General features: G+C 34.9%; 1 protein-coding gene across 2 annotated transcripts in view; it reads right to left on the bottom strand.

Annotated features, from left to right (window-relative positions):
- Positions 1–16,671, bottom strand: part of HLCS (holocarboxylase synthetase) — a 216,546-nt gene that overhangs the window by 27,863 nt on the left and 172,012 nt on the right. For both annotated transcript variants that reach the window (XM_074213936.1, XM_074213937.1), the window contains one exon: positions 1,894–1,961. In XM_074213936.1, the coding sequence (XP_074070037.1) occupies positions 1,894–1,961 (68 nt within the window). The remainder of the gene's footprint in view (positions 1–1,893; positions 1,962–16,671) is intronic.

Here is a 16,671-nt window from a genome sequence, read left to right as displayed (position 1 = left end):
ATTTCTGCCTTCTAGTTCTGCTGCTTTATCTTCATGTCTCACCTATCCACCTACCTTTTGTAAAAAGGCCTTAATCTTAGTGTTGCCACCTTCAGTTCATTCTGTATATGTCTTATAACACAGCTGTTTGCACAGAATTTCTCCCAAATAGACTAAACTCAGTGGGAATAACAATTTCTTTGCATTCTCAGGACTTGGCATAGTGCCTAACATTGGGGGGGGGGGGGTTAATAAATTCTTTTTGACTCATGAGAAACAGTTGAGAAATTATAAATTATTCCTAGAGCTATTCTATTTCCCTATGGGCAGAACAGGTTATACTTTTTGAATTATTTCTAGGTCATCCTCATAATCTAAAATGGAGGGAGAGAGTGAAGGAATGCACATTTATGTTGTACCTGCTATTTGTCCAACACTGTGCTAATTACAAATATTATCTCATTTGATACTCACAACAATCCTGCAAGGTAGGTGCTGTTGTTATCCCTATGTTACAGGTAAGAAAACTGAAGCAGATAGAGGTTAGGTAACTTGCCCATGGTCACATGGCTAGTGCCTGAGATCACATTTGAAGTTAGATCTTTGTGATTTCAGACCCAGCCCTTTATCCACTGTACTATCTAGTTGCCTCTGAAAGGAAAGGCAGCTTTCCCAATAGAGCATATTTTCTCCCAAAGGTTACTTCAAACTAGGGGAAGCTAGATGACACAGTGGATAGAACTGGCCTTGGAGCCAGGAGGATAGGAGTTTGAATCTGGCCTCAGACACTTGACTCTTAGTAGCTGTGTGATCTTAGGCAAGTCACTTAACCCTGACTGCCTTGCATCCAAGGTCATCTCCAGTTGTTCTGATTCATATATAGCCACTGGACCCAGATGACTCTGGAGAAGAATGTTAGCCTGGTGACTTAGTCCAGCATCCCCCTCACTCAAATCCAATTCATATCCTTATCCTGGCATCACCTCCCTGATGTCATGGTCTTCTTTGAGAATGAAGGACATATACCACGTGTTCACATGGACTATTTGTGCCCAATCTGTGGTAGAGCATTCTAAGTCAAACACACTGTAATTTTTCTCAAATAAATTGATGAGATTTTGGTCTTCTTTGATAACAAAGGACAAGAACCATCCAGTTCAATCCTATTCATGGCATCCTTTGTTTGCTTCTACAGGCAAATTGTGCTTACCATACATACTGACACAATTCAAGGGAAGACAAAAGACAAGATTCCCTTACCTCCTCATGAATCACCCCTTAGTAGAAGGTCGAAGAATCTTTTCTTAGTTTTAGAGGTAGAAAGAATCTCAGAAGCAGTTGTATACAAACTTTTACTTATGAGCCAAATGAGATCCAGGGAAATTAAATGACTTAGACAAGATCACAATCAGGATTTGAACTCAGGTTCTCTGATTCTAGAAACAGTGTTCTTTCCACTATTACTTGTTATGTGCAATCACTGGAACTGATGATGGTGAAATCAAAGCATTTTTCAATCCTTTCAGTCATCTTTCTTCAAACATTATCCATAGTTACTATAGTTACTATACTTCAAAACATTATCCATAATATCATAGATACTTGCACAATGAACTTTAAGTTTATCTATAATATGGTCATAATTTTAGAACTACAAAGCCTGGAATACATTATTAAGAAAAATTTATAAGATTTCATTAATCAAATATTAAAATAATTGTGGACAAATATCAAGATTTTCATAAACATCACAGTTGAAGGGGCGTGTTTTGATACTGCTATTCTTTTTTGATGATGGCTTCATCTGTTCTGTGATATCAGGTATCTAAATGACTGGAGTTCAAGATAATTCCAATTAAACCTGAGGTTTAGATTCAGAATGCAAATAATACAATAATAGAAGATGTTACTGACCTTTTCCTTGTGTTTGTCGGACTGCAATTGCTACTAAACCCAGGTCTGGAGGCACCTCAAACATCAACCTGCAAGTTGTGAGAAAGACTGATTAGCTAAAATGGAAATGAAAACCAAATAATACATTGGTCTATCTTTTCATGAAAAGAAGAACATTCTTTGTTCTCTCTCTCTCTCTCTCTCTCTCTCTCTCTCTCTCTCTCTCTCTCTCTCTCTCTCTCTCCCTCCCTCCCTCCCTCCCTCCCTCCCTCCCTTCCTTTTTTTAAAGGTATGGTAGCTACAGGTTTCATTGTTAATTTAAAGACAGGAGAGAAAGAAAGAACATCTATTAGATGATCAAGAGAATCTCAGCAAAACTACCCCAAAGGGTTGGGAATATATACAAACACACAATAACCCACTTTTATAAGCACCTACCATAACTCAGTTTACATAAAGCTTTGAATTGTATTTCTCTAAATTTTTCTATCAAGTACATATTCTTTCCAATCTGGTATCCCTATCTCCAGTAAGAAACAACCAGCAATTCCTGACATTTGTTTCTACTTATAGCACATTTTTGTTCAAACACTAGAATATATATAATAACAGAAGTTTCTGATTATTTAGAAAATCAATATGGTGGCAATAAAACAGTTTAAAAGATACACTTTCCCAGGAGAACTAATTATGTTTTAACTATAGTAAATAAATCCACACCTTCTGAGAACTCTGGATTATTTTAGATTTGGTTTCTGCTTTTAAAATGGCTTCACTTAAAAGAATATGAACTTCCCTTTTGGGGATAGGTAGAAAAATGTACTTTAATACCACCAAATGAGTCAACATTAACTCAAAAAAATGCTGCTGTGAGAATTTCCTCTGAGCTACATTGGACATATTTTAACTTCATGTTATACTACTTTTCCTTTTCATTTCAATTTCCATTGAGTTATATGAACTGAGGAGAAGGTAGCAATAAACAAGGAAGTTGTGTTTGCTAACATGTTAAAGTTAACACATTTTTTGGCAAAAAAATTGTATATAAAAGAAATTACCTCTCTCCTTTTCTTTGTTGTTTTGTATTGAAACATTTGTGTCTGTTGATGTTTAAGGTCATAATTTAAAAATTTTTTTTAATGATTTCCAGGGGAAGGCTAATTATAAGTACCACTGCTCCCCCTACTGCCAGGATAAGTACTAATGGGAAAGATGCTACTGAAGAATCTATTTTTTTTTAATTTCAGTCTCAATAGAACAGAATTTCATAGATGACTAAGGACAAATAAGAGAAGTTATAGCTGGGAGTAGAGAAAAACAACAAAATTTGTCATCCCTCTGAAAATTTAGATGGCATAAGAATCTCAAATATCTACTCAAACATCTAGCCCTAAATCAAGAAGAGATTATCAAAAGACAATTTACTAAAAAGTTATGAATGATGACTAGAGAACTAGGAGGACCACCAAATGTTTTTCCCCAGCATTACAAGAAAGTATAGGCATTTCCAAAGAGAATCAAATCTTGAGGTCTGTTTGCCTTCTATTTCCATTTCTTATGAAATACAACTCAAAAAAATGTTTCTTTTAAACACACACACACACACATAAATAAAACAAGAAAAAAGTAAAGAAAAAGTCTTCTTTGATCCATTCAAACTCTATCAGTTCTTTTTTACTGAGAATTAGTTGCCATTCACAGTTAATTATCACTTAATACAGTTGTTACTGTATACAACATTATCCTGGTTCCACTCATTTGACTTTGCATCAGTTCATGCATTAGTTATTTCAGTTTTTTTCTGAGTAACCTGCTCATCATTTTTTATAGCACAACAGAATTCCATCACAGTCAGATACAGTCATCCCCCAATTGATGGATATCCCTTCATTTTCCATTTCTTTGGCACCCCTAATAGAGCTACTATAAATATTTTTGTACATAAAGGTCCTTTTCTTTGTTTTTTTTTCTCATTGAGAAACAGACCTCATTGTAATGGTATTGCCTGGTTAAAGGGTTAAAACCGTGTGTGTGTGTGTGTGTGTGTGTGTGTCTGTGTGTGTCTGTGTCTGTGTATAAATATCCCTTTAAGCATGGGTCCAATTTATTACCCAGAATGGTTGAATCACTGTACAACTTCACCAATAGTACATCACTGTCTCAATTTTCCCACATCCCCTTCCATATCTGTTGTTTTCCTTTTCTGTCATATTAGCCAATCTGATAGGTATGGGATTGTAGCTCAGAGTTCTTTTATTTTGTATTTCTCTAATCAATACTGATTTAGAGCATTTTTATATGTCTACAGATAGTTTTGATTATTTCATCTTAAGATCATAACCTTTGACTATTTATCAACTGAGGAATGGCTCTTAATTATAGAAATTTGACTTACTTTTCTACATTAGGTGATTCTTTAAATGAATACACACGTACTAGACAACTACATGCTACAATCAGTGGTGGTAGGTGGAGGAGATTGTAAGCAGAAAAATGGTTGGTTCAGAAACCAAACAGACTTTTAGAACAAAGAGAAATGATTAAGGGAACATATGAATGAAACTGCTAGAGGTTTGGCAAAAGTTAAGAAAGTATATTAATGAGAAGACCAAGCTTGTTCTGTCTACAGGACATGAAGAAATTCTGTAAGGAGGAGTATATTATGAAGTAGCTAATGATTAGGTTGAGAAAACCAGAGTCAGAGAGATTTATTTGTGCTATCTGAGATGACTCTAGGGGCCTTGCCACATAGCTCCCAGTCAACAATGGAGCATTTATGAACCTTCTCATTTTTACATTTCTGAAAATGAAGTCTGCATTTTCTTTACCAAAAAAAGAATAAAAGCATTTTTATTTAGTCACTGATGTTCTCATGTAAGTAAAAATCATTGTATAATTAATACCTCTCTGGCTTTCTTTTTTTCTTTTGTACTGACAAGGAAGTGTTTTTTTGTTGGGGTTTTTTTTTTGGTGAATGAAAATCTAGCATATTTACCAAAATAATTAGAGATACTTAAGGAAAAAATATTCTATTTTTACATTCTTCTTTGAGTTAGTATTAAAATAATATTTCCAGTATAGAAACATCAGGAACCTAACCTTCAAAAAGATTACTTTGAATAATATAAAAGAAATTCTGGCCATTTATACCAATTAAGCATGGTAGGTCTCCTAATTTCATGGAGAAGAATTAAAGACTCATAGTGTAAGGCTAGAGTTGAAACTTCCCCATTTTAGCTCTGATAGCTGACTAGGCAAGAGCACTTTTTGATTCAATCAACTATCTAAATTGAGTGTGGATACCTCCAAGAATCAATCAAAGCCATAGTGCAGGAGACCAAGTCATGTCCTAAGCAATTTTTATAAAAGGAATAAGCTATTTCAGAAGTGGAGGTGGAGATTATGAAGATCTGGATTTGAAAGTTTGAAGCAATCATAGTATTTTCAGCAAAATGGGGATTGAGTCATAGCAAAGAACAGAGACATGGAGAAGAGTTCACTGGCACCCAACCTGAGAGAAATCCCCAGGAAAATCATCTCTTTCCTCAACTTCCCCTGAACAATACCTGTCTATCAACAGACACTATAATATAATCTGTCCTTTAATTACATAAACATTTCCAATAAAATTAAATTTTGCCCCATCTACCAACTAGAAATAGAAATTTAAGGTTAACAGTGTCAATAGTCAATTGTCAGGAAACTTAAGTGAAAATCAGGTTTATTATAAGAGAAACATGCATGCGAAACCTAAAAGGGTCCCAATCTTTATATAAGCTGACATTTTTATAATATTGGACAAAAGGGAGGAGGGGATACCAGGAAGGGGTGTGAGAGGGGTAACAGTATAGCAAAGTTGGGGGTAAAAAAGAAAAAAGGCAATTAACACTAGGAGGAGCAAGATGATGTAACAAAAGATTTGTTCTTTTCCCTTAAGAACTGCTAGACTACGAAGATAGAGGGATCTGCTTATCTGCAAAGGACCCCAAGTGGCACAAGCATTAACCCAGTCCGGCACAGATTGGTTGGTGCCTCCTCCCAGGGACATACAAGACTCCAGTTTGGGGTGCAAAAAGAAATTATATTCAGCCAAGGGAGAACTTTGTCCTTCATACATTCAGGGGCCTCATGAAAGCTCTGGGTCCAATGTTTCTAGAAAATATAGCAACACAAATAGACAAGTTCAGGGGGATCCCTTAATGTCCCCTCCCCAAGTCTCCCCACCTTGGCCAACTGATAGGTCAATAAAGAATTCAGCTCAAACTTTGTTTAGGTATTAAGAATATTCCTAATATGGGTAACTAAGCTCAGAATTTTTCATGTAAAATAAACTTCCTAAGGTCAAAAAAGAGGGAACCAAGAATATGTTAGGCTCCAAATTGTAGGAAGACACATCTGAATTAATTTAATTTATTTAAAATTTAGACTACAGTCTATATTTTTAAAGAAAATAACCAAGAAATAAATGATTATAGGATGAAATGGCATAACAGAAAGAGGATGAAACTTGGGGGTTTGCAGATCTAAGATCAAATTCTGTCTCATACTATTATCCAAGGTGCAACCATAAGGAAGTCATTACTTCTCAGATCCTCAGCTTCCTCAACTAAAAAATGGAGATAATAATACTTGAATTAGTCCTTCAGTGCTTTTTTAACTTTAAAAGCTAAACAAATGTGAATTGTCACTATTATTAGGTATATAAAATGTCTAATAAGTTGCCCCTCTTTGGGGCTACTTTTATATAAGTTTTCTTTATACTATAGAGTAAAAAACTATTTACCTCATCATGATTTAAGAATGTATAAATTGTGAATAAGTCATATAAAATAAAAATGTATTCCTGGATTGGTTTAATTAATTTGATGCTTATAGGTTTACCAGTAATCTAGATATTTCTGTCAAAGTCTGACTGACCATCATTTTCAGAGAGAATTAAACAGATCCCCCATTTCCACCCTTATCCTCGCAGCATTCAAGGAAGCTAAGTGCCACTGTAACCTTGTTTCTTATCCTTGCTGTGTTAGAGTAATGTAAACCTTCTTCTTTGTTAAATATTCAGTGACTTGAAAGTGCTTTATTTTATCTCAACATTGAATATGCACTAAGAGGGTGCACTAAGACATTTGGCATAGTCTAAGAAGGCTTGGCATAAACTTAGAAGAGGAGAGATGGTCTCATAGCTCCCTTCATGGTTGAGTTCCGCAAATGAGGAAGAGATTGGAGTGATCAAAGAGATCGTGCCTGCTCCCTGTCACCAGTCTTCCTGACTGTGTATGTATGGGACTAGTAACTGGCTCATTCACACAGATTAGTACAGTAGATGCTGGAGAAGGCTTCCCAGGAGTGTAAAGAAAGAGTATTCTTTGATTGTTCTTGGCTATGCTACATAAATTAGAATGCTAGTGTCGTCAGGTTGAAAGCAAATGAGACCAACACACTTGGAAGTTAAGAAAAAGGCTTTCAGAGATAGGGTAATGGAAGCCAAGGGGTAACTAGCATAGCTGATAGCTGCGCAAATAAATAGATCCTTACTGACCAGGGTTGGGAGTGAGAGACCCCAGCCAGGAAACAGTTGCCTCTACTCCTATACACATGCTACACATGCAAGGTTGAAAAAAATCATGTAATGTTCCAACTGGGCTCACTACAAAGCCATGTTGCATAACCTCAAATGAGCTCCCACTGATCCTAGACAATCCTAGTGTATCTTCCTTATCAGCTCACCATTGCTTTCTTCATAGTAGATCTTCCACAATTTTTCATTCCTTCTCAAACTTCCAATGGCTTCCTCTTTCCCGACTCTATCAGCTGAGATCCTTGCCACATATTTCACAGAAAAAAAAATGAGGTTCCCTCTTTTCTTCTTTTCCTCATCCTCCTATCCCACTCAAATGCCTTTTGCTGCCATCATCCTGAGTCAGATTTCTTTCTTCTAAAGCAATTAAACGTTCTTACTTTTTTCTTTCAATGTTAACATTAAAATTTGGACATGGTCCCAAGGGAGACCCCTGCTGCACATCTAATATTTAATCAAGAGAGCTCTGGTGACAAGGAGCCAGGCAGTACCACTCTGTCTGATCACACAACCCTCTCTCTGTTCATACAACCCTCTTCTTCCTACTCAACCATGATGGGATAACAGAGGACCCTTCATCTCTTTCTTTTGATTGGGTGATTTAACTCCTTACCAAGGCTAACCATTCTACCTGCAGAGGAATTCCACTATACCAATGGATTGCCCCCTTCTATCATCTCCATATCATCTCTTCATGTCTACTGGCTCCTTCCCTCCTACTTACAAACATCTCCCCCAACCTCAAAAATCCCTCACTTAATCCTTCCATTCCCACTATCTTTATTCTTCCAAATGCCTACCAAAGTTTACTTTTTTCTAGCAAAATCTTCAAGAATTCAAGGTTACCTCCAGACCACAAAAGGACAGCAGATTCAACTTTAGTTGAAACTATTGGTTTATATAAAAATATTTCATTATCAGAAAATATGACTTGTTTTGTTGATATACATATAATTTATTTAGTCTCCAGAAAACTGTTACATAAAAATAAGTTTATTGACCTCTAAGTCTATTCTGAAAATGATAATCAACTATATTCAATATAAAATTTGTTGGTTTGATATCTTAATCTGTCTACAAACTTTATTTTTTGTATTACATTTTGTTGTTACAACTAGACAACTTCAATAAGTCAAATTTTCCATGTTCACGATTTAATGTTAACAAAGATAAAATTTGGAATATTTTTAATGCTTGAAAATAAAAAAAGCACCATGTTGTTTTTACAACCTGCAACATTCACCACAGAGGAATTCTGAGATAGGACTAAAGGATATTATCAAGGAACTTTATGACAGAATTGGTCATATGGTAAGAGTAGCGGAAGTCAGATAGATAGCCATTACCTTCATAATATCTGAGAAAGTCATAAAGGAAAGCATGTTGAGTGTCCCTTCCCACCCTTGGTGACCTTTGATGATGACCTTGATGAGAGTCTTGTAGGTTGGATAGGCATTGACAGGTTGTAATTTGTATCACTGGAACTCCAGAATTAATGAGATCACAGATACATACATACAAACATACATAATCTATAGGTAAGTGAGACTACTTTTATTTTTTTTAGTTGTTTTTTTTTTTTTGCAAAGGCAATGGGGTTAAGTGGCTTGCCCAAGACCACACAGCTAGGTAATTATTAAGTATCACATTTGAACTCAAGTACTCCTGACTCCAGGGCCAGTGCTCTATCCACTGTACCATCTAGCTGCCCTGTGAGACTACTTTTAACAGTTTAAGTATTCTCTAGGGTTTTATGAAAGAACTTTGCCATAGGTTCAAGGATCATTTCTGGAAGAAAATAATATACTGATTATAAATAAAGGAAAACCATTCAAACTGCTAAAATTTTCTTTATAAACTTTCAAAATGGAAATTGTCTTGGTTAATACAAAAGGCTTTGTATCAGAAATTCAGAAGATAAATTCTTTTTTCACTATATCCCTTTTTCGTTTTCTAGATTTAAAAGCATCAAACTTAAGACTTGACTATAAACTCACAAAAATTTACTCACAAAGAAGGAAGGCTTTTCCTCCCACCTTTGTCTCACTGCTTCTTATATTCCTTTGCTGGATCTTCATCAGCCTCATACCCATTAACTGTGGATGTCTCCCAAGATTCTGTCCTGTGTCCTCTTCTCACTACCTATTATTTAGTTTGGAAATCTTATCAGCTCCTATGGATTGAATGATCATTTCTATAAAGATGGTTCTTAGATCTAAGCATAAACTCTTTGCTGACTTCCAGTCTTGCATCTCAAACTGCCTGTTAAACCCTTTTGAACTACAGGTCTTATAGATAACTGAAATTCAACATGTCCAAAATTCTTCCTTGTCAGACTTTACCCTCTTCTTAGCTTTCCTCTCATTATTGAGGGTACCACCATTCTCCTATTCAACCAGACTCATAATTTAAGTGTCATTCTCAACTCTTCATCATCACCCTTCTCCCTCATATCCATTCAGTGGCCAAGTTCTAACAATTCTACCTTTATAGCATATCTAGCATAAATCATCTCTGACATTGTGATCACTTTGGTGCAGGTCCTTAATACCTCCTGGACTATTGTCAAAATTTGTTGGTAGGTGTCTTCCCATTCTAGACCATCCTCCACTTAGCTATCAAATTAATCTTCCAAAAGTACAGGTCTGCAATCAACTCTAGTACCTTCTTATTACTTTACTGAATGACTTTTAAAACCTTTCATAATCTGGCCTCTTCTCATCTTTCCAATATTCTTATACCTTATACCCCTCTGGATACTTTGCAATTCAGTGACACATGGCTCTTTGGAGTTGCTTACACAAAGCATTTCTCCCAATTTAAGTATTTTCACTGGCTTTCATCATATGCTTAGCATTCTCTCCTCTTTCCTATCTTTCTCCTGACTTCCTTCAAGTCCCAGCTAAAATTTTACTTTCTATAAAAAGCCTTTGCTGATTCTTCTTAATGCTAATACCTTTTTATTAGGATTATTTCCAAATTGAGAGCTTTCTTGAAAATACCTTGCTTTGTTACTATTTTTGTCTTTTTTTTTTTTTTGGTATTCTCAGTGCTTAGCAGTGTCTGACATATATAATGGGAGCTTAATAAATGAATCTTGATTTGATTTGACTTCACTTAGGTCTCTTGGACTTTTACAGAATTAAACCTGAGAAAGTTAAAAACCAATCAAGTTTGTATTGTTTTTTTGCCCTGCCTATGAAATATAAACTTTGCTTATCTATCTTTTCCCAGACTAAGTATGTGATATCCCAAGACATAGAGACTGAACATCTGGGTAGACAAAGAAAAATTCAAGGTAATATATTTCTTCCTTTGGAAAAAGAAGCTCCAAACTACTACCCAGTACATTACTGGCCCTTCCAGTCCCAATACTTTACTTATCCTTTTCAGGATAATTAGTGGGAAGAATTTCCCATTCCTGCCAGCTGGCCTCAAAACCATCATTCCTTTCACAGAACCATTTGCCCTAAATATCACCCCACCTCTTATAATCTCACATTCAGCCTTCCCCCTAGAACCTCCCTTGCACTCTACCCTGCAAGAGATCAACTTGGAAGCAAAGACCATTTTATAAAAGGAAGTTTGGCATCATCTTAACTCCTCAGTTAGTGGTACAAGGGACCTCTTTCTTTAATGCACCAGTTTGTTTCATGACAAAAATAGAATATGGGACCATAGTTGCCCAGAAAAACTAAGTTGTTAGGATCCTAATTCTATTGGCATTTCCTTCACACACACACACACACACACACACACAAACATTTTCATTCCTTGGGTCTCAAACTGGAAGCACCTTTGATTCACAAGAATTCAGCACTTAGACTGAGAATCATCTTTTTTTTCTACTTCTAAATGAAACTCTTTTCTTTTTAATGCTCAGACTTATCTTCTCAGTCCCTTTAAAAAAAAAGCACTTCGGTGTTAATTTTTTATTATTTTTAATAATCAATCTTGTCTGTTGCTTATATACACATTTGCCTTTCTTTCTTTTGGAAAATTTAAATTTAAAAATAGTTCCATACCACTGAAGGTGTCAGGAAACATGCTCAAATATGGAAGGACTCCAAAATGTGCTTTGCCAACAAAGCACCAGTAAAATCTGAAACCTAGGTTGAGACAGACTGGTAATGTTCCAAAATTCAAACTTAAAGAACTTCTTTATTCCAGTAAATCAGCTTCCCTGTAAATATTATCAAAAATATAAGGTTTTAATGACTGAGACTATCTGAGGAAGGGGAGAAAGGAATGACTTTGAAGTGGAGGTATATGAAATAAAATAACTTTTAAAACTCTTTGTAATTAAATTCCCCTACATCAAACAATTTCTTTCCAATGTTGCCCACTGTCCCCTTCTTAAAACATCCTTAGAAATATCGCCTCAATACTACTGATAAGGAATAAGTGAGATCTAAGGATGGTGTTTAATCAGCAACTTTTTATTGATTGTTACTTATTAGGTCATGACACTAAGTGCAGAGGGCAGTTAAGTAGTTCAATGGAAATAAGCACTGAACACAGGAAGACCTGAGTGAAAATTAGGCCTTAAATAGTTTAACCCATTGGAGAAAGAAATGGCAAAGTACTCCAGTCTATATAGTCCATGGAGTCACAGAGTCAGACATTACTGTCTGACTGAAGAAGAGAAAATCTTGAGGGACTGTATCATCTCTGAATAACCAAGATAAACAAGTGTATAGAGATGTCCTAAATTCAAAAAATTTGAAAACCACTAGTAAATTAATTTAACTTCAGTGGATACAGTGAAATTCAATTCCAGAATGTAGTAGTCCTGCCCTTTCCTCCTCTTCTTCCAAAAAATCTATGAAAAGAAAGGGGGAAAAAACCCATATGGTTACTAGTAATCAAGAAGTTTCTAAAATTATTAGTCTGTAGAAAACAAGGTAGACTTATTTTGGGGTTCTGGCATAAATTAGAATATTGTAATATGTTAATCATCTTTACTTGCAATTTAGCTATGCGTCACATTCATAGATTTATGATTCTTTTATAACATATTAATGTTCAACTAAAACAATCTTCTAGTTATTAATAGTAATTTAATCCCTCCTAATGTATGAGCTACTTTCCATATCTGTTAAATAGATCTAGGTGTTTAAAGGGCATAGATTCCATTTCCTGAAATAGATACTCATTTTTTGATGATATCCAACTGGTTAAATTATTTTATGAATTAAAATTTTAGCTTGCCTTAGCAATAAAAAATGCAAGATATAAGTGAATAGTTACAAGTTCATTTACATTAGTTTCTCACTTTTCTTATGAAGTTTTTCTGACAGCCTTAGCTAGAAATGATCTCTCTTTTTCTTTCTACTACTCTATATTATTTCTTCTACTTTTATACATGTGGTATATCCTCTAAGTGGTTCTTTGAGGGAAGGAATTAGATATTATAGTTCTTCCTATCCCTACATCATGGATATTCAGAAGACTCAATATGTCTAAAACAAAACTCATTATCTTTCTCCCTAAAGCCTCCTCCTCCTCCTCCTTCTACTTTTCTTATTATTTAGAGGGCAACACCATCCTCCTGAGGCTCTCAACCTAGGAGTCACCCTGGATTCCTTACTAGCTCTCACTCTCATAATCCATTGCCTCTGCCAAGACCTGTCGATTTCACCTTTCTAACATCTCAAATATGCAAGTCACTGTTTCAGTTTCCTCATCTGTAAAATGAGCTGGAGAAGGAAACAGAAAACCAGCCTAGTATCTTTGCCAAGAAAACCCCAAATGGAGTCACAAAGAATTGGACATGACTGAAACAAATGAATCACAACAAAATGTTACCCTGGCATTGAGAATAGGCTCCCTAGCTACTCAGAGTTGATATAAAACAGATTGAGAAGAAATAATTTTAATCAGTCTACCTGAAAGGTAGGTTCAAAAAAAAAGAGCCTTGGCATTGTAGTTCAAGAAATTATAAAGGAAAACTACCCAAATATCTTAGATCCAGACAGCAAAGTAGAAAATAAAAGAATATACCAGTCACCTCCTGAAAGAAATTCTAAAATGAAAACTCCTTGGAATATTACAACCAAAATTCAGAGTTCCCAGGCCAAGGAGAAACTACTACAAGCAGTCAGAAAGAAAGAATTCAAATATCATGGAACCAGAGTCAGGATCACACAAAATTTAATATCTACCACTATAAAGGAATAGAGAACTTACAATAAAATTTGTTATAAGGCAATAGAATTACAACAACAAAAAAAAGTAACCCAATGAAATTATAAGGAACTTCACAAAGTTATACTGTTTGTTGGAATGATCTCAGAAGAATGAAAGGGTGAGAAAAAAGGATGCCCTGGAAGAAGGGGGAAGGGAAAGGAAGAATAAGGTAAATTATTTCGCCTAAAAACAGATACACAAGGAAGTTTTCACAATGGAAGGTAAACTGGGAAGGGGAAGTGGGTAATGTTTGAAACACATTCTCATTAAAGTAATTTTTTTGAATTTTGATTGGTAGGGTTACATTATATTAATATTAAATTCTATACGAAGCCTTTGACAAGTGTTTGTTGAATAATGTGGCCCAAAAGAGCTAAAAGGTTGGCTAATCATGATCTAAATGAAATGAGTATTTACAAAATTATAAATTACCTGTATTAATAGAACAGAATATTGATAACCTATCTTATGGGGGGAAAAGAACAAGCCATAAAAGAGCTTCCTAGTGGACAGGGTTGGGAGAACCACCCAAGAATGGATGGATTTACTAGCAAATTCTATTAAGCATTTAAAGAATAATTAATTCCAATACAATGTAAACTGTTTGAAAAAAGGAGGTAAAGGATAAAGAATGAAACCTATCAAACTCCTTCACAATGGTGATTTTGATAGTTAAAACATTGGAGAGTGAGCGAGTTAGCGAGCGAGAGAGAAAGAGAGAGAGAATACTATAGACTAATTTCTCTAATGAATACAAATATAAAATTTTTTTAGGGATTACAATAATATATTCACAAACAAACATCATTTGCTATGACCAGGTTGGATTTATATCAAGAACATTGACAGGACTGGTTCAATATTAGGAAAAGCTATAAGCAAAGTGAACTATCATCAAAAATCATTCGAGTAAATCAACAGATGCAGAAAAGGCTTCTAACTAAATACAATATCCACTCAGATAAAAAAATACTGGAAAGCAAAGTAATAAATAGGAGTTTTTCTTAAAACAATTAAGTAGTATCTATCTCAAACCAAGAGAAACATTATCAGTAATGAGAATAAACTGGAAGCCTTTCCAATAACATTAGAGGTGAAACTGTTATTATTCAATATTTTACTAGCTATAGCATTAAGTCATGAAAAAGAAATTAAGGTTGAACAGGCAACAAGGAGACAAAACTCATTTTTTGAAGACAATATGATACTTTATTAGAGGGGTAACTAAAAAATTAGTTGAATCAATGAACTTTAATGGAAGTGTAGGATATAAAATAAATCCACATAAATCACGTATTTCTGTATTTTGTCAACAAAACATACATAGAGAAATGCCATTAAAATGACTGCAAATTGTATAAAATCCTTAGAGTCCACCTGTCCAAATAAACCTAATAACAATAATTACAAAACACTACCCACACAAATAAATACAGACCTAAACAATTGGAGAGACAGCTAAAGTGGTGGAGTGAATAGAGTACCAGGCCTGAAATCAGGAAGATTCATCTTCTGGAGTTCAAATCTCACCATACATATTCTTCATGACCCCATTTGCCTGAGTTCCTCATCTATAAAATGAGATGGAGAAGGAAATGACAATTCATTCTCTATTAAGAAATTCCCAAATGGGGTCATGAAGGGTTGGACAAAACTGAAAAAAAACAATTAAAATCTTAATTGGTCATATATAGGCTGAATCAACATAATAAAAATGACAATACTATCTAAATTAATTTGATTATTCAATACTATACCAAACCATGAAAGAATTACTTTAGGAAAAAATAAAAACTAAATTCATGTGGCAGAACAAAAGGTAAAGATCTCAAGGAAATAGAAAAAATGTGAAGAAATGTGGTCCAATGATATCAAGCTATACTATAAAGTGGTAATCATCAAAACAATTTAGTGCTGGGTAAAAAAATAGGGTGGTTGATAAATGAAATGGATTAGGAAGACAATATACAGAAACAAAGAGTACAGTAACCTAATGTTTGGTAAATCCAAAGATTCCAACTTTGGGGACAATAATTTACCATCTGACAAAAACTACTAGAAAAACTGTAAAGTAATTTGGCATAAATTAGGCCTAGACCAGCATCTCACACTGTGTGTACCAATGTAAATTCAAAAGGGGTGATATCATAAGCAAATTACAGGATAGCCAATGTGAAAATAAACTTTCCAAGACTTCATGTGTTATTTGCAGTTTTTGCCTGAGTTCTCAATAGGTAAGGGAGGGAGGGAGAAATTTAGAAGTAAAAATTAAAATTAAGAAAAATTGATAATAAACAAACAAAAAATAAATAAATAAAATCATAGACAAGACAGGTTCACAGAATTTAGGTATATTTAAGGAGGAAAATGCAGTATTGGTTTACCATAAAGTCAAGTCTGTAAGAACATCACAGGGAGGAGGGGAGAGGAAGAGGAGAAATGGGGGCCACTCAACATTTTAGGTTCTGAAGGAACTGGTTCTTGATCTGTCAACATTTTTAGTGTCTCTGTCATCTTGTCTTATGGAAACTGGCAACACAAATTGTTTTAAGGTGTGAAATGTCCTGCTATGCTGAATGGTAATTATGAAGGCAGCAAAGAATAAGTAGCATGCTTAAGGAAAAAAAAAAGTTGAGTGGGTTTTCCTTTACATCACTGTATTCATTGTGCACTCTGCTTTCTTGTTTTGCTTCATATTCATGTCCTCTTGAGGATCAAAGAAACCTTCTAAGACTGCTCAAGTCTTAAGGGCTCTCTGTCTTGATAGAAGACAGGCTTGATCTACAGGCTATCAATTTCCTGCTTAATACTTCATGCTATTGAGGCCCCACAGGAACAGAGGCCACCCTCAGAGCATTACTAATTAGGGATTAGAAGCTATAAAATGTAGTATTCAGCCCTGGCCATCTTCAAATGTAGTACTAAAATGGTAGACCTACTTAAGTAGTACTGAGAATACCAAAGGTATTGGTTGTTCCCTGGGTATCTGGCAAAGTTGCACTTATTTTCAGATGATGCCTTTAACAGCTCAG

This window comes from Macrotis lagotis, chromosome 1 (assembly GCF_037893015.1).
Source record: "Macrotis lagotis isolate mMagLag1 chromosome 1, bilby.v1.9.chrom.fasta, whole genome shotgun sequence".
In the NCBI taxonomy this organism is placed as follows: Eukaryota; Metazoa; Chordata; class Mammalia; order Peramelemorphia; family Peramelidae; genus Macrotis; species Macrotis lagotis.
Note: the sequence above shows the minus strand (reverse complement) of the source record. Positions and strands in the feature narration are given on the sequence as shown.